This window comes from Cetorhinus maximus, chromosome 8 (assembly GCF_964194155.1).
Source record: "Cetorhinus maximus chromosome 8, sCetMax3.hap1.1, whole genome shotgun sequence".
Taxonomy (NCBI): domain Eukaryota; kingdom Metazoa; phylum Chordata; class Chondrichthyes; order Lamniformes; family Cetorhinidae; genus Cetorhinus; species Cetorhinus maximus.
Genome location: NC_135886.1, coordinates 38656301 through 38679688, shown reverse-complemented (window position 1 = coordinate 38679688; position 23388 = coordinate 38656301). Strand labels below are relative to the sequence as shown.

The following is a 23388-nucleotide window of genomic DNA, read 5'->3' as shown; positions in this document are numbered from 1 at the left end:
AATTCAGAAAAATTCCAGGTTTTAATTTGCCAGATTCAGTCTTTAAAAATTTTTTGTAGATAGTTATATTTGGACTTCATAAGCAGGAATGTCTTGCTTTCAAAGATGCAAAATGCATTCTCTGCTTTATTCTATAATGCCTACCTGCATAGACATTGTTTGTATTCACAGCATGCCCCCCTTTTTAAAAGACTGTTTACTGAAATTGTACATTAAGTTACAATTATCCTTTGTCTTTGTACAGGTATTTAATAAATAATGGAGCCAGTGTCGCTGCTGTTAACAGTGAAGGAGAAATCCCATCAGATATTGCAGAGGAATCAGCAATGAAAGAGCTTTTACAAGATGAAATTAATAGGCAAGGTACAGCATGAGATTCTAGAATATTACATTTTTATGCTGGTGTTTGACTCATTTGTGAAAATGAGCTCTTGAGTGAGTGACGAATGACTAAGGCGAAATGGTCTGGTTTACAAGTTAAAATCTCTAAAATGTGTAGTTGTTGCTGAGATGTTTAGTGCATTTTACTTAACTGTGGAACTGAGTCATAGCATGGTTATTCTATTTTAATTGTGAAATACTTTGTCTTGTTTTGCTCCAGTTATGGATTTCATTTTTTATCTGGATGGATTATTACTAAGTTTGAGATAATGTAATATGGTTATGTCCTTAAATAAATTTGTTCATGGGCATGAATATCAAAGTTCATTCAGAAATGTCCCACCTGATTTACTGTTGAAATATCAATACAGTATCCATTTCAATTTGCCAGATACATTTCCACTGGATGAAACCTCCTCCAAAAATTATACTCCTGAACCATAGATTTTTTAAATTAGTGTCTGTTGGAAAAAGGGCATCCTAGGGGTCTTTGAGGTCGTCATATTACTCGCCCACACCCTCCTCTCTTTTTCTCCCTTCCCCCCGCCCGCATCATTCCGTCATGGTTAGCATATAAAATCTATATTTGCTGATTTTCTAGTGTGTTATTTCTGTTATATACACAAAGGGGTTCTGAAATAATAGGACTATTTTTCTTTGACCAGCTGATGCCTTTTGCAAGGTAGCATAGGGTAAATGGTGCAGTGAGGTGTGATCCATTAATGTAATAGACTAGTGTGAAAACTATCTAAGCAAACTGCTATGAGGTTACTTTTATTTTTCTGACTGTTTGTTTCATCATCGCCTTTTGCCTCCTGCCCCAGAAAGCTATGTGTCAAAACATGTCAAGAAATAATACATCCATTCTCTATTCCGATGTTCAGATAAACTTGAGGTAATTATTTGGAGTTGAGGTCACAATTGGATCAGCCATGATCTCATTCAATTCAATAACGAGTAGGTTAGACAAAGGAGAGCCAATGGATGTTATCTACTTGGACTTCCAGAAGGCCTTTGACAAGGTGCTGCACAGGAGGCTGCTCAGTAAGATAAGAGCCCATGGTGTTAGAGGCAAGGTACTAGCATGGATAGAAGATTGGCTGTCTGGCAGGAGGCAGAGAGTGGGGTTAAGGGGGTCCTTCTCAGGATGGCGGCGGGTGACTAGTGGAGTTCCGCAGGGGTCAGTGTTGGGACCACAACTTTTCACTTTACACAATGATCTAGATGAAGGAACTGAGGGCATCCTGGCTAAGTTTGCAGACGATACAAAGATAGGTGGAGGGACAGGTAGTACTGAGGAGGCGGGGAGGCTGCAGAAGGATTTGAACAGGTTAGAAGAATGGGCAAAGAAGTGGCAGATGGAATACAGTGTGGGGAAGTGTGAGATCATGCACTTTGGTAGGAAGAATAGAGGCATGGACTATTTTCTAAATGCGTAGAGAATTCAGAAATCTGGAGTGCAAAGGGACTTGGGAGTCCTAGTCCAGGATTCTCTTAAGGTTAACTTGCAGGTTGAGTCGGTAGTTAGGAAGGCAAATGCAATGTTGGCATTTATTTCGAGAGGACTAGAATATAAAAGCAGGGATGTGCTGCTGAGGCTTTATAAGGCTCTGGTCAGACCATATTTAGAATATTGTGAGCAATTTTGGGCCCCGTATCTCAGGAAGGATGTGCTGGCACTGGAGAGGATCCAGAGGAGGTTCACGAGAACGATCCCAGGAATGAAAGGCTTAACATATGAGGAACGTTTGAGGACTCTGGGTCTATACTCGATGGAGTTTAGAAGGATGAGGGGGGGATCTGATTGAAACTTATAGAATACTGAAAGGCCTGGATAGAGTGGACGTGGGGAAAATGTTTCCATTAGTAGGAGAGACTAGGACCGGAGGGCACAGCCTCAAAGTAAAGGGAAGACCTTTTAGAACAGAGATGAGGAGAAACTTCTTTAGCCAGAGAGTGGTGAATCTATGGAATTCATTGCCACAGAAGGCTGTGGAGGCCAGGTCATTGAGTGTATTTAAAACCGAGATAGATAGGTTCTTGATTGGTAAGGGGATCAAAGGTTATGGGGAGAAGGCTGGAGAATGGGGTTGAGAAACTTATCAGCCATGATTGAATGGCGGAGCAGACTTGATGGGCCGAATGGCCTAATTTCTGCTCCTATGTCTTATGGTCTAATGGTAGAGCAGGCTCAAAGAGGCCACCTACTGCTCCTAATTCATATGTTTGTATTGTTGTACTACCTGGGTAACTTTAACAGTCCTAAATTTTTATTTGTTGTATTTAATTAGTAGACACCAAGTTCTTTTCATGAATGTGCGCAATTGTCATCAAATGTTCTACCATTCAGTAACCTGATATTTTTATGAAAAGTCAAAAGTTATTGAGTGGGTTTCCATCCTGTTGGAAATGAGTATCTTGGTTTGATTTAACTACTGAAACGTTCCCAGGATGCTTAATGGTGCTGTATGCTTGAACTGTGGTTCAATTAAATTGTTCTTTCTAAGAATTATTTGAATATTTATCTGAGCATTTTGCAATAGCAGAATCCAATTGATCAGTAACTTATTATTTTGGCTTTTTGAATATAATTTGTAAAGGCATAATTGAGACTGCATTGTTCATCAGCATTGGGACTTTGAAATGGTGGTCACACAATTTTAGCAATTGGTAAAGTATCAGGGACAATAGGTCATCCAGTTTTCATTAGTAGCAACCTCACTTACCTGACTTATCCTCAAAGCATTCCTTCTCCAGATATTCAATTGTCTTCGCAACTTCCCTGATAATTGCTTTTTGTTCAAATTGAAAAGAATGTTGTATCTAACCTTTTTCATAGTCCTCACTTTTTCATTTTTAACTTGTATGCCCTGAGTTGAAATACTTCACAGAAATCATTCTGGCAGTGTTAAGGATTAGAAAGCAATGCATTTAAGAATTGCTTTAATTGTAAAAAAAAACCAGTTTGTATATATGATTTTTGACGCAAGCAGTAGTACTAGGAAAATCAATTCTCAATTTTCTGTGCGTTAATTTGAAAAGTTTTAAGAAAGCATGTTCATAACCTAAGCTAAGAGTAAACCCCCTTTCAAAGTTGTTGACTTTTAGTTCTACATGGAACCAGCTTTCAAGAACTTTTTTAGTTACCATTGGGTTTCCAATGTTGATTTTGACCCTCCTTGCCTATCAGTGTCTATCTGGAATCTCCAATCAGAGGTGGTTGAATACTAACATCTTACCGGTGTTTCTGCACCTCACAGCCCCCCAACCGCGTGCGCGCACGCACACTTCTTTCTGTGCCGCAGTTGCTTGTTTGCCTGTGCTCGTAACAGCCTTTTCAACATGGAGCTATACTGGTATCGTGGGTACAAGTGATAATAATAGAATGACATAATTCTCCATGCCTTGCTGCACAGAAAGATGGCCAGCAGCAGTAACAAGGAATTGAAGTGAGTTCACATCAAGATGGATGTAAGAAATGGAGTGTGCATTTTGCATGGGAAACTTGGCAATGCAGAAAATGGTCTGGGCAACTTGGTATCAGATTTTTTTTAGCTTGAATATAATGTGCATTAAGAATGTAAATCCATTTAAAAATATAGCTCAAAAGATTAAACATAAATTGCAAAACATGGCTGATGCATAGCATTCAGCACTTCTTTGTGTTGCCACTTGCTCATGACAAACAAAACAGTAGTTTTATACTTTTTTCTATTAGCTTACTATTTTCACTTCTACCACCTCAAACATAAGTTTACAAATATTCAAAGCAAGATCTTTTTAAAAATTCTTGCGCTATTTGTTGTGAGATTCATTCTTTTCCCCGTGGAAGTCTGTTTCAGGTATGTATGATTTTTGTCCTTGTATGACTGACCTTTCCTCTTGGCCTCAAAATCTGTTTCTTGGATTGGCAGACCCCTTGGGGTAAATAGCAGAAGACACTGGCATGACAGCACAAATCATGGATTTTTGAAATTGGGCTCTAAGATTACTCATCTTTTCACAGTCATGAATGGTGCGAGGAATTTGCTCTAAATTGTTGGGGTTAAAGTGGGCTTGCTTCAACCAGAGTGCGAGAAGTCACACCATTAATGAAAAAATATATAATGAGGAATTGCAACTTGAGCATTAAAATATTAATATTACAAACTACTGACACTTTTAATTTATTTTTAAAAACTCTTGAATCTTTTTAGGCACTAAAATTGAGACCATCTGTTCAGCTGCCCTTGCAGTATCTCTACCTAATCGCATATTTCCTGGCACGCTAGCTCTGAATCTGCATTATTAGTTTTTCTCCTATCCCCTGCTTGCAGCCTCCAAGCTCATCTTGTCCATGAATCTCATCCACTGGTCGTTTGAACCCAATCCCACAAAATTGCTGACTATCGAGCTTCCTTTCCTGGGCTATGTGCTGATATTGTAAATGCTTCTGTCCCAGGCCCTGTTTCCTTGTTTTCAAAACTGATGTTATCATCCCTCCTCAAAAAAAACATACTCGAGCCCTCGTTGCTAGCAAACCTGACTTCAGCTTTTTCCCCCCCAATATCCTTGAATGTGCTGTTGCCTTTGAAATCCATGCCCATCTTTCACACAACTTCATGTTCCTCTGCAAATGTTAACTGATTGTAGTGTCATAGTACTGTGCTTTAGAGCTTTAATGCTTTGTACTGCGCAATGCTAGATTGCAGGTTCACAACTTGTTACTCAAGCAGTGTGCATTTTGGTCTCTCATCATTGAGGATGTGTTCAGGCAAGCACTTGGGTGCTTTTTCACAGGAAGACTGAATTGCAGGGCCTGTCACTATTAGCTTCAATTTTGTACTTTGAACTAATTAACTTAAACTTTCAAATTGAGTATCCACATCAAAGCTACAGTTATTCCAAATATCAAGATGTCTTTTCAGTATAGATTACTATTTTCCATTTTCTTTTATTTGTTGTCAGAGTATGGTTATTTGCAATTTTAAAGGATTATGCTTTACAGTGAGGCAAGACTAAGGAGGCTTGCGATACTGACCCACCAGACTAATTTAAGGACACTTGGTGCTAAAAGGATCAAACAAACTCCTGAATAGTTCACTATCTGGCTGTGTAAACTACTCTTTCAACCATCCCTAGGCTTCTGATTACCCTGATATCAAAGTAGTAGGTACTGACCATGTCAATTGTTCAGACTTCTTTGACTAATACCTTATAACAAAGGCACTGTTTTGGAGATACTTCACCTGTGCTAATGACTTGACGTACTTTCCACAACCTCCTTGTTGCATGTCAATTTGAAGAAAGATGCCTTGAGGAGCAGAAACTTGTCTTTCAGGTAATGTAATTATATGGCACCCTGCAATAATAAGCATTCAATCATTTTATTGTGTGTTTATGTGATAACTGAGTTGTGCAGTTTTAGATGGGAAAACATTATGGTAATTCCTCACTTAATGTTGTAGTTGTGTTCCTGAAAAGTGCAGCTTTAAGCAAAACAGCATTAAGAAAATCAGATTTTCCCATAAGAACTGCTGAATAAACTGAAGTTAGATTCGGGCATTTCTCGTCTGGGGAGAAAGAGTTGAAACATTGTACATGTACAGTACATCCCTTAATGAAATAACTTCAGTAAACTACATTTCAAATATAAAAGAAATATAAACTTAAACTATTCAAAGGCTTCACCATTGAACAAACTGACTAATAATAGAATCACTAAACATTAGGACTGGTGAACAGAATACAGGTGCAGAATGTTAGCATAAAATTGGATGGGAAAGGGATAATTGAGAAAGAGATTGCAGAGAGTGAATATTCTAGACACACACAAGGTGACTGAGTGACGGAAGGAGCAGGGAGAACGACAGAGAGAGAGAATTTAGCAGCAGCATGAATAATTCACGAGGATAAACTGCTGAAGCATCCAGAACAATTAGGGAGAAACTGAGTTGAAGTTGTTAGTAGGTTGTTGTCAGTTTGGGGGAGTTTTATTGTTGGACTGGTTGCCTTTATGTTTATCCTGTCAAGTCCTCTGTCTCTTTCAGAGAATACAGACTGAATAATTAAACATAATAGAATTAGTTATTCACTGATCGTAATTCATTATTTAAATACTGCACTTTGAATTCAGCAATCACAGATTTTCGTAAAGTGAGGCTTATTTCATCTATTCATGTAAATTCTCCTCATTGTAGCCTCTTGGCAAATGACATAATAACATCGTGATGTCAAAAGAATGCATGCCCCCTATTGTATTAGGGCAGTTGTAACAAAACAATGTTGACTAAATCAACATTGTGAAGAGCCCCTGGATGGATATCTATTTATCAAGAGAGTAATAATGGTTAACTGGATATGTAGTAGATCACTTCCTTTACTGTATTACCACTTGGAGCAAGGACTTTTATGTGTCATAGTGTAGTGAGAAGTAATTGCCTCATTTTTAAAGTTGCATTAACATATTGTTTTGAGTTAAACATTCCACTGACAACACCAAGCTTTACCTTACCACCATCTCTCTCGATCACTGCACCACCTCTTAATTTTTCATGTTGCTTGTGCGACACTGTTCGATGAGCAGAACCTTCTAATTAAACACTGGGAAGACCAAGGCCATGGTCATTGGTCCCCGCCACAAATCGTGTTTCTTAGCCACCAGCTTGATTTCTTTCCACTCTGTGGTTGAACCTGAACATTTATAACATTGCATCCTATTTGACCTCAGTTTCAGTCCCACAATGTTTCCAACACCAAGACCGCATACTTAGACATCCAGAACGTCACCATTCTTCCCCCTTGTTTGTTGTTGAAACCCTCATTGATACCTTTGTTACCTGTAGGCTTGACTGTTCCAACACACTCCAGCCTCCCACTTTGTGGCCCTCCTTAAACTTGAACACATACGCAATTCTGTCTATATCACACCTGTTCATCCATGACCCCCATGCTTGCTGACTTACATTGAGTCCCAGTGCAAACAAAAATTGAGACCAAACCACGTAAGGAACAGATGGCTAAAAGCTTGGTCAAAGAGGGAGTTTTAAGGAGTATCTCAGAAGGAGGAGGCAGAGTGGTTTAAAGAGAGAATTCCAGAGCTTAGAGGCTCAGCAACTGAAGCATTGGCCATCAGTGGTGGAGTGATTAAAATAGGGCATTTGCAAGAGGCCAGGATTAGGAGTGCTAATAATCTCTTGGGGTGGGGTGTGGTTTGTGGAGATTTCCGAGATAGTGAGGCCATAGAGGAAATGAGGGTGAGAATTTTAAAATGAAGATATTGCTTAACCAGGATTCCATGCCAGTCAGCAAGCATTGGGATGTTAGGTGCATGGGACTTTGTACACATATGTTAAATGTCAGTGCACCAGTGTAATTTTATTGCTTTAAAGGACATCACAGCTTAACTATAGGTCCTCACCAGGCACCTACTTGTACCATTTTAATAGGAATTCATTGGATTGTGATCTGCAACAGATGTAGTGGCAGGTTAATACAGCAGCGATAACAACCTGCAGTTATATACAATCTTAAAGTAGGCACATGTTCCACTAAAGTGAGATCTGACAAAAATGGATGCTGAGACAGAGGAAGAGATGATGGGAGATCTGGCAAATAGTAGTTAGAGGTATTTTTAAAGGAGGGCTTTTATGGATAAAAAGGATGTGGAAAGGTGAGGGGGGTGGTGTAAACAGGAAATACCGAAATGTTGGTGTCTTGGCAGCTGAAGCCGTAGTCACTAATGATGTGGCACAAGGAAGGCGAATGCTCAAAGCATCAGATTCATAGGAACAGATAATTACAAATAGGCGATATAGGCTAGAGGAGATTCGAGATAGATAGGAACAAGACTCTGAAGGGATTTGAACACCAGAGTATTTTAAATTTGAAGAGTTAATGAACATAGGAACATACAAAATAGGAGCAAAAGTAGGCCATTCAACCCCTCGAGCCTGCTCCACCATTCACCAAGATCATGACTGATCTGTGCGTTTCGAGTCCTACATTCCCATCTACCCCTGATAGCCTTTGATTCCCTTGCCTAACAAGAATCTAAAATTCTCATTGTATCACCAGCCCCATTGAACTCCATCTCCTCTAACAATAAAACCCCTTTCATAGCACCAATTTTATTAGTGATATAAGCATTGCTTGGTCTCTGCTAGCTAGGTGCCAAATTTCACTTCCCTTCTCGAATGCTCTATTCAACAAAATATAAATGCACTTTGCCTTACTGTTCACATCTCAAAACTACTATAAATCAAAGCACCCATACAAGCTGGCTGTAATCCAGTTAAGATGTGCACACGCACACCCCTGCAGACTAAACCTCTATTTTTAAACAAAAAATTGCAACATTATATACATTAATAGCTTCATGACATCCCCCTCCCTATTGAAAAATGAACCATCACAATTATAAATGATGGCTTTGTTTTTTTAATAACTTATCTCTCACTATCTCCTCTACTTATTACACGATTACATTACCAAATGCATACATTAACATAATATATATACACATGTTCTTGGTATCAACAGAAATCACTCCATTTCAGTGTCCAGGGTTTTAAAAATGTCCAATTTCCCTTTAAGTTTCAAACTCTTGATAAGGCATCTGCGAACAGATTTTCTCTACCAGCAATATGTATAATCTGTAGATTAACTGGTTGTAATAATAGACTCCATCTGAAAAGCCTTGCACTTTTGTCTCAATATGTCCAAAAATTTCGAAGGACTACGGTCTGTATGAACGATTGTTTCTGATGAATTGTTTGCAACATAAATTTCAAAATGCTGCAATGCTAATACCAAACCCAAAGTCTCTTTTTTGATCGTTGAATATATTCTGTGTCGCACATTCAGCTTCCGGTGAAAAATACCCTATCGGTTTTTCAATTCCAGTGTCAACTCCTGGTAACAGTGCAGCCCCAATGCCTATGTCGCTTGCGTCAACGGCTAATTTGAATTGCTTGGCATAATTGGGTATTGCCAAAATTGGTGTTGTAGTTAATACAGTTTTCAAACTATCAAATGACTTCTGACACTCCAGTGTCCAATGAAACTTCTTGTTCTTTCTTAATAGTTCAGTCAGTGGAGCAACCACTCGGCTAAAATTTGATACAAATTTCCGGTAAAACCCACTCATGCCCAGAAATCTCAAAACTTCTCGTCTTGTGGTAGGCACTGGGAAATCCACAATAGCCTTGACTTTTGCATCTCTCGGAGCCACCTTACCATGTCCAGTGTTATGGCCTAGATATGTAACTTGCGCTTTTGCAAATTCACTTGTAGCCAAGTTGAGCACCAAATTACCACCTTGTCGTAGAGTAAATAATTCTTCCAGATGCTGTAAACGCTCCTACCGTGTCTGACTGAAAACAATTAGATCCTCAATAAAGACAGCACAATTGCTTAGACCTGCAATTACTTTGTTCGTCAGTCTTTGAAATGTCACAGGTGCTTTCTTGATACCAAATGGCATGACTTTAAACTGATATAGTCCACTTGGCGTTACAAAAGCTGATATCTCCTTTGTTCTCTTCGACAACGGTACCTGCCAATATCCTTTTAGCAAGTCAATCTTTGTGATAAATTTCGATTGTCCCACTTTCTCAATGCAATCTTCCAACCGTGATATGGGATATGAATCCACTTTTGTCACTGCATTCACCTTTGGATAGTCTACACACAGTCTTTGTGTTCCATCCGGTTTCGGTACCAGTACAATAGGCGAGCTTCAGTTACTGCAACTAAACTCAGTGATATCATTTTGAAGCATGAAATCAATTTCTTTTTGTACTTGCCGGATTTAACCTGTAAGGATGTTGCCTTATTGAAGATGAAATTTCTATACATACATCGTGTATAACTAAATGTGTATTTCCCAACTTATTTCCACAAATAGGTTTGTGTGATTACAATAAATTTTCCAAATCACTAACAATTACTTGGAAGGTAACCCAATATTTAATTTAACTTTTCAAGCACCCCTTCATTATCCAGTTTGATTAGAGGAAAATCAATTTGAGGCCTACACCTCTAACTCTTTCTCATCACCCACCATCACTAATACCTCTTTTTGTTCCTCTTCCCTGTCAAAGTACTTTTTAAGCATATTTACATGACACATCATCTGTTTTTTTTTCTTCTATCTGGAGTATTTATTAAACAATTTACTTCATTTAATTTCTTTTCAATCATGTAAGGCCCACTAAATCTTTCATTTAATGAATCACCTAGCACTGGTAACAAAACTAATACTTTCTCTCCAGAAACAAAGCTGCGAGTTTTAGCTTTTTTTATCTGCTTTCACTTTCATCATTTGTTGTGATGTCTTCATGCTCTGTTCAATCTTTTCCTGAAATTTGATATGTAATCCAGGGGAATAGTTTCTGAATTTTGACCCACTAATTTCTCATGAGTCAATTTCAGTGGTCCCCATACCTCATGACATAAACTAGTTCAAAAGGGCTAAAACCAGTTGATGCATTAGGAGCGTCTCTAATAGCAAATAGCAAAAATGGAATTTCTGTACCCCAATCCTTTGCACAATGCTGACAGTATGTAGTCATCATATTTTTTATAGTTTGATGCCATCTTTCCAAAGCTCCTTGTGACTCCAGATGATAAGCAGTTGGCTTAAACTGTTTTATCCCCAAACTTTTCATTACTCCCTTAAACAGCTGCGACATGAAATTTGACCCCTGATCTAATTGTATTTCCTTAAGTAAACCATATCTTGTAAAAAAAAATAATTAACTCCTCCGCAATCATCTTAGTTGTAATATTCATTAAAGGTAGTACTTCAGGAAACCTGGTAGACACATCCATTATTGTCAGTAAGTACTGATTTCCACTTTTAGTCTTAGGGAGGGGTCCTACACAATCAATCATGACCCTGGTAAAAGGTTCTTCAAATGCTGGTATTGGGATTAAAGGCGCAGGCTTAATCACTACTTGTGATTTTCCTGTTTTTGACATATATAACAGGTTTTACAGAATTTGACTATATCCCTAAGCAATCCTGGGGAAAAAAAAACCTCTATCTTTTCCTGTGATTTCCTAATTCCTAAATGTCCCCCCCATTGGAATTTCATGAGCAGTCCTCAGGATCTCATTTCTATACCCTAATGGGATAACAATCTGATGCATCTCCCTCCAGCTTTCATTTGCTGAAACATGATCCGACCAGCACTTTCTCATTAAAATATTTCCTCGAACACACTGGAATACATTTTGCTTCTGTTTCTGAATAAGCTTTCTGATATGACTGTTTTAATTGCAAACCATTTTTCTGTAACTCCACTAACCTCTGAGTTAAACATTTCAGCAGAATTTTCCTATATTCCTTCGCCCTGAACAATGTTATCAAACACAGTGCCAGCTAATTGGATTTCAACACCACCTTCTTGCCTTTGAATTGCCTGCCCGTCTCGTTTTTCTTGTTCTTCCCGATGAGCCTTTGAACTCGTGACAACAATCAGGAAACATTCCCGGATGTCCTTTCTGTAACATATCTGTTGAAAACACTTCTACAGGCTGCTCAACTACCAAAGGCATCACCTACATTTGCGATCCAACTACGTCATTACCCAGAATAAATTGAACCCCTGCAATGGGTAATTTTTCCACCACTCCAACTATAACTTCACCTGTCTTCCATTTGCTCTTTAAATTTATCTTCCAAAACGGAATAGATTTAGCATCTCCATGAACCCCCCCTTAATATTACCTGCTCTTGCAATACTCCCTTTGAACAACAAATATCACTATTCCACAACATTAAAGATTGACTAGCCCCTGTGTCTCTTAAAATTTTAACATCTTTACCTACTCCACCCTGTACACATGGAAAGATGTTTCTTTCACACACAAAATTTTTAAACGTTTCTGCAGCCTGCTCCTGAGAATTCTCTTGCGTAATCTGTGAACACATTCCCACTTCTAAACTTTTCATTGATTCTCCCTGTTTCAACTGTACACAAATCACTGGTTTCTCCTGTGCCTGAACCCCCGAACCCACAGAGCGCTTCTTTACCCCAACAATTCCAACAGATTTTTCCTGCAATCTCAATACACTGGCTTTGTGTGCCCCACTTTATTACAATGGAAACACCTCAATTTTCATGTCATTTCTACCTTCAGTTCCTTCCTTTTTATTCTGAGAATAAGCTTCCTGGGAACTTCCAGCTACTCCTCTTCCCTAACTATCTACCTTCCTTTCACCTTCCCACTCTATCTTTTTCCAAGTTGAAAGGGTGACGGGAAAAAGCTTTAGCTCTATGAACTAACTTATAATCAACAGCTACCTCTGCTGTCTTACCGAATCAACTCTCTGTTCCTCCACATGAGTTCTCACTACCGAAGGGTATGACTCTTTAAATTGTTCCAAAAGAATTACTTCCTTAAGAGCTGCATACGTTTCTATTTTTAACACCCATATCCACCGGTCAAAATTACTTTGTTTTGCACTTTAAAATTCTGTTTGCCCAGGCTGTTTTCTCATATTCCTAAATTTCTGCATGTATGCTTCAGGAACCAGCTCTTATGCACTCAAAATAGCCTTTTTCACCACATCATCATTCACTGACATTTCTGAGAACGAAGCTTATAGCTCATGCACCCTACCTAACAACTTAGACACTAATAATAATGTCCAGTTTTCCTGTGGCCATTTAATCTGTTTAGCTAACTTCTTAAATTAAATAAAGGATGCTTTTATATCTTCTTCCTCAAACTTTGTAAGAGCTTGTACAAATTTAAACATCTCCCCACTGGGTTCTACTCTGGAAATGAGTCCTTCCTCATCTACTAGCATGTCTTTTCTAACTGCCAATGTTTTCAGTTGGAATTCTCTCTCAATTTTTCTTTCCTCCTCCTCTATCTTCACAATTTCTAATTCCCTTTAAAAAGCCATTTCTCTGTCCTTTGCTTCTAATTCAATTTTTTTCAGTTCCTTTGCTTGTTCAAATTCAAGCGTCTTCATTTGTAACTAAAGTCTCACTACCCCCAGCTGTAACTCACTAGTGTCAGGTTTTACTTCCAACTGTAGATGCTGTGCTATACTTTTAATTAAACCTGATTTGCTAGCGCTCTCAGGTAACCCCAATTTTAACTTATCTGCCAGCCCTGTTAACTTACTTTTGGTTATTTTCTCCAACCCAGAGTTCTCTCTTCTTCTCCCTGACAAGTCTTAGCAATTGCCAAAGCCACCTTGCAGCTTCACCACTTCTAAAATACCTCACTAGTTCCTGAATTCAAAGTGCTTCTTGTACTCGTGACATTAAGATTCACCAATTCCAAACCAATCATGGAATTAGAAATATTTTTATCCTGCTAGAGCCCCCAATTGTTATGACACAGCAGTTGGTAAAGCTGACTTATTTAAAAATTGTTAAAAAATTAAAAAGTTGTTTAAAAATTTTATAAAGGGAAACTTTAAATAACTGTCATAACCTATATTTTCAAGTAGTATGTTTGAGATGCAGCTCTAAATTCAGGAATCAGACCACCAGTTCTCGAGAGGTTTTTATATCAAACTACATGAGACATTTATTATTTTACGCAAGTTAAATATATACATATGGCTACAAATTACTACTATCATAACTTTTAACAAATTCCCAAACTAATCTCCATTAAGGCAACAACAACCTTTAGCCGTTCAGTAGACACCAGGCAAAGCATTTTTACTTTAAAAATTCAAATTGAGGCTCCTTTCACTTTGGTTCCTTTGCAGACACAGTGGTAGGCTTATAGGCTTTGATGTTACATGCCTCTGCCCTGCGCACACGAAACTGCTGTCTGTTATACCCAGCATGTCTCTTTGAATTTAAATTCTCATTGTATCACCAGCTCCTTTGAACTCCACCTCCTCTAACAATAAAACCCCTTTCATAGTACCAATTTTATTAGTAATATAAGCATTGCATGGTCTCTGCTAGCTAGGTGCCAGATTTCACTCCCCTTCTTGAATGCTCTATTCAACAAAAGGCAAATGCACTTTACTGTTCACATCTCAAAACTACTATACATCAAAGCACCCGTACTAGCTGGCTTTAATCCAATTAAGACACTCCCACAGACTAAACCTATTTAAAAAAAATAATTTCCAACATTATATACATTAATAGCTTCATGACATCCTCTTGTAACAGTATGGCCCCAATGCCTACATCACGCACGTCAACGGCCAACTTAATTTGCTTGGCATAATTCGGTACTGCCAAAACTGGTGTCGTAGTTACAGTTTTCAAATTGTCAAATGACTTCTGACACTCCAGTGTCCATTGAAACTTCTTGTTTTTTAATAGCTCAGTCAGTGGAGCAACCACACTGCTAAAATTTGATTATATTTCTGGTAAAATCCACTCATGCCTAGAAATCTCAACTTATTGTTTTGTTGTTGGCACTGAGAAATCGCCGGTAGCCTTGACTTTCGCATCTCTTGGAGCCACCTTACCAAATCCAATGGTTTGGCCCAAATATGTAACTTGCGCTTTTGTAAATTCACTTTTCGCCAAGTTCATCACCAAATTAGCTCCTTGTAATCGAGAAAATAATTCTTCCAGATGCTGTAAATGCTCCTCCCACATCTGACTGAAAACTCTCAGATCATCTATATAAACAGCACAGTTGCTTAGACCTGCAGTTACTTTGTCAACCTTTGAAATATCGCTGGTGCATTCTTCGTACCAAATGGCATGACTTAAAATTGATATAGTCCATTTGACATCACAAAAGCGGATATCTCATTTGCTCTGTCAGATAACAGTACTTGCCAATGTCCTTTTAGCAAATCAATCTTTGTGATAAATTTCGATTGTTCCACTTTTTCAATGCAATTTTCCAACTGTGCTATAGGATAGGAATCCACTTTTGTCACTGCATTCACCTTTCGATAGTCCACACGCAGTCTTTGTGTTCTATCCGGTTTCAGAACCAGTGCAATAAGTGAACTCCAGTTACTGTAACTAGGCTCAATTATATCATTTTGAAGCATGTAATCTATTTCTTTTTGTACTTATGATAACTTTGCTGGAATTATATATAAGGATGTTGCCTTATTGAAGATGAAACCTGTACAGACACATCATGAATAGCTAAATGTGTCTTTCCCAGCTTATTCCCACAAATAGGTTTTTGTGACTGCAATAGCTTTTCCAAATCCCTTTGACACTTGTTTGGAAGGTACCTCAATATTTCATTTAAATTTTCAAGTACCCCCTCATTATCCAATTTGATTAGAGGAAAATCAATTTCAGAGTTCAGCATTTATGCCTCTTGCTCATCATCCACCATCACTAATACCTCTTTTTGTTCCCCTTCCCTGTCAAAGTGCTTTTTAAGCATATTTACATGACACACTCTGTGCTTTTTTCTTCTATATGGAATATTTATTAAATAGTTTACTTAATTCAATTTCTTTTCAACCCTGAAAGGTCCACTAAACCATACGTTTAATGAATCACCTAGTGCTGGTAACAGAACTAGCACTTTCTCTCTAGGAACAAAACTGAATTGTGGCTTTCTTGCCTGCCTTCATTTTCATTACTTGATGTGACATCTTTAAATGTTCCCTGGCCAACTCATGTGCTCTGTTCAATTTTTCCCTGGAATTTGATATGTAACCCAGGAGAATAGTGTCTGAACTTTTACCCACCAATTTCTCACGATTCATTTTCAGTGGTCCCCTTACCTCATGACCGTAAACTAGTTCAAAAGGGCTAAAATCAGTCAAAGCATTTGGAGTGTCTCTAATAGCAAATAACACGAATGGAATTCCTGTATCCAAATCCTGTGGATAATCCTGACAGTACACCCTTATCATGTTTTTAAAAGTTTGATGCCATCTTTCCAAAGCCCCTTGTGACTCTGGATGATAAGCTGTTGACATGAGCTGTTTTATCCCTAAACTGTTCATTACTTCCATAAACAGCTGTGACATGAAACTTGACCTGTGGCCTGATTGTATTTCCTTAGGTATACCATATCTTGTAAAAAATTTAATTAATTCCTCCACAATCATCTTGGTTGTAATATTTCTTAAAGGTATCGCTTCAGGAAACCTGGTAGACACATCCATTATTGTCATTAAGTACTTTGGGTAGTCAGGTGAGTTACTCGTCGCACGATTCCTAGCCTCTGACCTGCTCTTGTAACTCCTAGCCTCTGTTGCTTGTCTTACGATTTGAACCCTCTGTTCCTCTACATGACTTCTCACTCCCCAAGGAATTGAATCTTTAAATTCTTCCAAAAGATTTACCTCTCTAAGTGCTGTATATGTTGTCTCTATTTTTAACACCCAAAATTACTTTGTTTTACTCTTTTCAAACTCAGTATAAGTTTGCCAAGGCTGTTTTCTCATATTCCTAAATTTCTGCCTGTATGCCTCAGGAACCAACTCATATGCATTTAAAATAACCTTTTTCACCACAGCATAATACACCGATACCTCTTCAGATAGCGAAGCATATACCTCATGTGCTCGTCCACCAACCTGGATTGCAACAACAACGTCCAGTACTCCTGTGGCCATTTCATCTGTTTAGCTATCTTAAATGAAATAAAGAACTCTTCAACATCTTTTTCCTCAAACTTTGGAAGAACTTGTACAAATCTAAACATCTCCCCACTGGGTTTTAGGTTAAAAGTTTTTTCATCATCTCCTCAGAATCTGAGATCTCTTTTTTAACTTCCAACCTTTTAAGCAGGTATTCTCTTTCTTTCTTTCTCTCTTTCTTTATTCTTCTCTCGCCTGAAATTCCAGCTCCAGCTTCTTTTCTTCTGCCTTTCTGCTTGCTCCCTTTGAAATGCCCTTTCTCTCTCCTTTGCTTCTAATTCAAGTTTTTTCGGTCTTCATTTGCAATTGAAGTCTCACTACCTCCAGCTGTGACTCACTAGTGTCATGTATCACTTCCAACTGTAGGTGCTGTGCTATACCTTTAATTATATCTGCTTTTCTCATCCCTACAGGTAACCCTAATTTTAACTTATTTGCCAACTCTGTTATCTTATTGTCAGTTACTTTTTGTAACCCAATCAGAGTTGTACCTTCTACTCCCAGGCAAGTCTTAGCAATTGCCAAAGCCATCTTCCAGTCTCAGCGCTTCTTTTAAAAAAAACCTCACCAACTCCTGAATTCAAAGTGTTTCTCATACTCATAACCTTAAGATTCATCAACTCCAAGCCAATCATGGAATTACAAATATTATCCCGCCAAGAGTCCCCAATTGTTATGACACAGTAGTTAGTAAAGGCTGAGTTGTTTAAATCCCAGAGGGAGACTTGAACAACTGTCACGACCTATATTTTCAAGTGGTATGTTTGAGATGCAGCTCTGAATTCAGGAATAAGACCGCCGAGCCTTGAGGTTTTTAATATAAAACTAAATTAAACATTTATTAATTTAACAACCAGTTAAACACAAACACATGTCCACAAATTACTACCATAATAACTTTTAAACAAATCCCCAAATTAATCACTCCCAGGTAAATCTTCACTAAGGCAACAACAACCCATAGACTTCAAGCAGACACCAGGCAAAGCACATTTTGAGCTTATAAATTCAAAATGAGGTTCCTTGCAGTTTGGTTCCTTTGCAGATACAGTTGTAGGCTTACAAGCTGGTTAGATCTTAAATACCTCTGCCTTATAAACAGAAAGGAGTTTGTGTGTGTATCTAGCTTTTCCTTATTTTCCATGGTATCCTAGACTTTTAGCGTCACATCTTCTAACAATAACATTTTCATCCCACTTTTTTTTTTAGTAATATAAACACATTGCTTGGTGTCTCCCAGCTAGGTGCAAGATTTTACTCCCACTCTTGAATGCTTTATTCAACCAATGCAAATTTAACCTTTACCTTCTATCCCCCTTATTGTTTATCTAATTAACACCTCAAAACTGCTATACATCAAAGCACCCAGACTAGCTGGCCTTAATCCAATTAAGCCACACATACACACACACAGACTCACCCCACTACAATTCCACTTTAAAACTAATTTCCAATAACATTATAGATAATATCTCTTCATGACAGTGCCTTTACCCTGAGTTCAATCCTGTCACATTACACAATACCAAGTCTAATATTACCTGCACTCTGATTGTTCCAGAGGAACAATTTCAAAAGCATTCTATGAACTCCTCATGCAGGCTACTACCGCCAATTTGATTTTTCCAGTTTATATGTAGATTAAAGTCACCCATAATTATTGCCGTCCCTTTATCACAAGCGTCCAATATTTCTTCTTGTATACTTTGTCCTATGTTGTGGTTACCATTACGGGGTCTGTAGGCCACTCTCTCTCGAGTAACTTCCTTCCCCTACTATTCTTCATTTGTACCCAAACCAATTCTACACCCTGATCTCCTGAACCAAAGTCATCTCTAACTATTGCACAAATGCCCTCCTTGATTAACAGTGCTACCCCTCCACCTTTACCTAGTTTCTTATTCTTATTGAAGTTCATATACCCCTCAATACCCTGTTGGGAAATTGTTAGGATCCATTATTAAGGAAGTAGTAATGGCGCATTTGGAAAGTCAAAATGCAATCCATCAGAGTCAGCATGGTTTTATGAAGAGTAAATCGTGTTTGACTGATTTGCTAGAGCTCTTTGAAGATATGACAAGCAAAGTGGATCCTGTAGGTATAGTATATCTGGACTTCCAGAAGACCTTTGATAAGGTGCCACACAAGATCAATACACAAGATAAGATCACATGGAGTTAAGGGTAATATATTAGCTTGGATAGATGATTGGCTAACCAGCAGAGAGTCGGGATAAATGGGTCTTTTTCTGGATGGCAAACTGTAACTAGTAGGGTGCCACAGGGTTCAGCCCTTGGGCCCCAACTATTTACAATCTATATTAATGACTTGGATTCAGGGATAGAAGGTACAAAGCTAAATTTGCAGATGACACCAAAATAGAGGGGAAAGTAAGTTGCAATGTAGATATAAGAAATTTACAAATGGATATGGACAGGTTAGGTGAATGGGCCAAAATTTGGCAGATGGAGTTTAGCGTGGATAAGTGTGAGGTTATCCATTTTGGTCAGAAGAATAAAAAGGGACTTATTATTTAAATGGAGAGAAACTTCAGAATGCTTCAGTGCAGAGGGATCTGAGTATCCTCGTGCATGAATCGCTGAAAGCTAGTATGCAGGTACAGGGAATAAGGAAGGCAAATGGAATTTTGGCATTTATTGCTAAAGGAATAGAGTATAAAAATAAGGAAGTGTTGTTGCAACTGTACAAGGCATTGGTGAGACCGCACCTGGAGTACTGTGCACAATTTTGGTCCCCTTACTTGAAGGATGTAGTTGTACTGGAGGCGGTTCAGAGGAGGTTCACTAGATTGATTCCAGAGATGCGGGGCTTGTCTTATGAGGAGAGATTGAGCAGTTTAGGCCTATACTGGCTAGAGTTTAGAAGGAAGAGAGGAGATCTAATTGAGGTATATAAGATGCTAAAGGGGATAGACAAAGTGGATGTGGAGCAGATGTTTCACCTTGTGCATTCTAGAACGAGAGGCCATAGTTTTAGGCTAAGGGGTGGTAGATTTAAATCACAGATGAGGAGGAATTACTTTTCTCAAAGGGTTGAGTCTGTGGAATTCACTACCTCAGAGTGCAGTGGATGCCAGGACGCTGAATAAATTTAAGGAGGAGATAGACAGATTCTTAATTAGTAATGGGTTGAAAGGTTATGGGGGGAAAGCGGGAAATTGGAGTTGAGGCGGAAATGAGATCAGCCATGATCGTAATGAATGGCGGGGCAGACTCGTGGGGCTGAATTGCCTCCTCCTGCTCTTAGTTCTTATGTACTTGTGTTCTGATATTCAGGACTTAATCCTTGTCATCCTTCAGTTATGTCTGTCATGGCTATCAGATCATATTTATTTACTTCAATGTGTGCTATCAGTTCATTTATTTAGTTTAGTCTTTTTGTTACCTTGGTGACATCTAGTCTTGATTCCTGGTGCTTTAAGTTTTTTTTTCTCTGTCCCTTCCTGCTGTTCTCTGATCCACATTTCCCAAATCACTATTCTCCTCTCTTGTTTCTACTCTTTGATAGACCATATCTTTTCACATTTGATTTCTTGCCACCACTATTTAGTTTAAAGGCCTCTTTCTACTTCCCTAGTTATGTGGTTTGCAAGAACATTGGCCCCAACATGGTTCAGGTGTAGACCGTCCCAACGGTACAGCCCCCACCTTCCCCAGTAATGGTGCCAGTGCCCCACAATCCAGTACCCACTCCTCCCACACCAGTCTTTGAGCCACATATTCATCTCTCTTTATTTATGTATCCTATACCAATTTGCACACGGCTCAGTTAATAATCCAGAGGTTATAACCCTTGAAGCTCTGCTTTTCAATTTAGTACCTACCTACCTCATACTGTCTATGCAGAACCTCTTTCTTAGTTCTACCCATGTCTTTGGTACCTACATGGACCATGGCAACCGGGTCCTCCCCCTCCCACTGCAAGTTCCCTTCCAACCCTGAGCAAATGTCCCAAACCCTGGCACCAGAAAGGCAACACACCCGTCTGGACTCACTTTGCTGCAGATAACAGTGTCAATCCCCCTCACTATGCTGGCCCCTACTACTACTGCATTCATTTTTGCTCCGCCCACTTGAATGGTTTCCTGTACCACAGTGCCATGGGCAGTTTGCTCATCTACCCTGCACCCCTGCCCTCATCCAGACAAGCTGAGAGAACCTCAGACCTATTGGATAATTGCAGAGGCTCACACTTCTCCCCTCTGGGTCCCCTTACTTGCCTCACTCGCAATCACAACCTCCTGTCTCTGATCACTGACCAAATCAGAAGACCCTAACCTAAGTGGTGTGACTGTCCCCGGTACAAAGTATCCAGGTAACCTTCCCCCTCCCTGATGTGTTGCAGAGTCTGCAGCTCAGCCTCCAGATCCATGACTCTGAGCCAAAGTTCTTTGAACTGCATACACTTACTGCAGCCATGCTTGCCCTGGATCACAATGTTATCCAGGAGCTCCCACATGCTGCAGCCTTGACATATCACCTGTCCTGCCATTCTTAATGTGTTTTAAATAATTACTTAATTATATCATTCATTTATTCATGTTGCTTTTTATACACTTAATTAACTTTACCACCAATTTGTATATTACTTTAAACCTTGGGAATAGAATAGACCTTAGCCACTCAGCAGATACTCTCTAAACAGCTAGCCCCTTTCCCTGTGGAAGACCAAAAACCAATTCCTATGAGAAAGATAGAAAAAGGAAACGAGCATCTCCTTCTGCCCTCCTTCACTGAACTCCCCATCTCACCAAACTCCAAGTCTGCACTCAGTTCCCTCAGCTGCACTCATTTCCACTGAACTGGGATTTAAGGTGAGCTTGCAGGGGTGCAAGGCTCACTCAATGCAAGAGCAAACATCAGTAAATGGTACATTTCACTGAATGTGATAAAAGAGCATTATTGAGGCAGATTTCATTACTTAAACCACTGAAGGTAGGAAGTAATATTTTTGCCCCTGTTAGTCTGTTTGCCTGTAAACAATATATCTCAAACTAATGGATGGATTTCAATGAAACATGGTACAGTCCATCAGTTGGGGTATGACTCAAAGAAGAACTGATTAGTCTTTGGCGAAGGTTCAGATCTAAATCCTAGAATTTTTTTGAAAGATCAGTTAACTCAGAGGGGGCAATTTGACTTTTTTTTAGAATGTTGTAAGTTGTTTTGTTTAGAATGTTGTTGATTATTTTAGAATGTTGTGAGTTGTGTCATCTGCTGTGGCGCAATTTATCACAGCTGCCAGAATGTGAGCAGAGTTTTCAGAGCAGGGTGTTTGATATGGATTGGCTGAAGCCTCCTCAGTGAGATGGAAGCTCTTGATCAAAATATTTATTTCAGCCTTGTAGTTACAGAGCACCAACCAGGCAAGGAAAAGCCTTAAAGAAGAGCTGCGTAATTGTAATAACATCGAGTTAACACAGCGTGGTCCTGATAAGTTCTCTACTGAGTGCTCTCTTCACTTGTTTATATTATATTTCCAGATGAGAACCTTTCATCACAACCTGCATGGCTGTGCAGGAGATTTTCCCCACTAAGGACTGACCAAAGCAAAGAGGGAACTTTCTTGCCTTTCCACTGAATTTGTGCCTACAGTCCATCAGCTGTAATAAGTGACTCAGATTTGAAACCTATTTGGTAAATAAAGACCTCTGGTAACACAGCTATTTTTGTTAGATTTCTTTGTGTTTAATTGATGTTTCAGCCATTTTTAGCGCATGCTACAGCATGAATCTTAACTGACCTCTGAGTCTTTTAAATTGTAAAATACAAATTCAGCATTACTCAAGGTCAACTGACTGGGACGGAAATTAGCATACAGACTGTGTCCACATGGAAGCATCTATGCTAAGCGATGGTTTCTTTACTTCCGTATTTTTGGTCTTGTGCCTGTGATGAAAACAAGATGGTGATGCTGAATTCTTCCTGAAATTTTAGACAAGTGGGGAGGAGGGGGCATTGGTAATGAGGAGAGAGAGCACTCAATACTGAAAATTCTCTGCATAGCACTCTAATGCAGAATCAGTTCTGTGGGAGTATAAGTCACATACTATTTGAATTGAAAGGGAGCACCTATTTATCTCATTTAATTTCCCATCTGAACTTATCTATCCTTTTCTCCTTCTTGCATTTATCTAGCTTTCCCTTAAAGGCATCTATGCTGTTTGCCTTAACTACTCCATATGGTAGTAAGCCCACATTCTAGCTACTCTCTGGGTAACAAAGTTTCTCCTGAATTCTTTATCGGATTTATTAATAACCTATATTTATGGTCCCTAGCTTTGGATTCCCCCACAAGTGGAAATGTCTTTGCTATGTCTACTTTATCAAGGCCCTTCATAATTTTAAAGATCCCTATTGAGTTAATCCTCAACCTTTTTTTTCACATACAGTCATAATGGCACAGGAGGTAACCATTTGGCCATCAAGTCCATGCCAACTTTA

General features: G+C 38.9%; 1 protein-coding gene across 4 annotated transcripts in view; it reads left to right on the top strand.

Moving 5' to 3' along the window:
* The window catches only part of LOC144683564 (protein phosphatase 1 regulatory subunit 12A-like), a 301353-nt gene that overhangs the window by 96745 nt on the left and 181220 nt on the right, over positions 1-23388 (top strand). For all 4 annotated transcript variants that reach the window (XM_078546708.1, XM_078546707.1, XM_078546709.1 and 1 more), the window contains exon 3: positions 245-363. In XM_078546708.1, coding sequence (XP_078402834.1) covers positions 245-363 — 119 coding nt within the window. The remainder of the gene's footprint in view (positions 1-244; positions 364-23388) is intronic.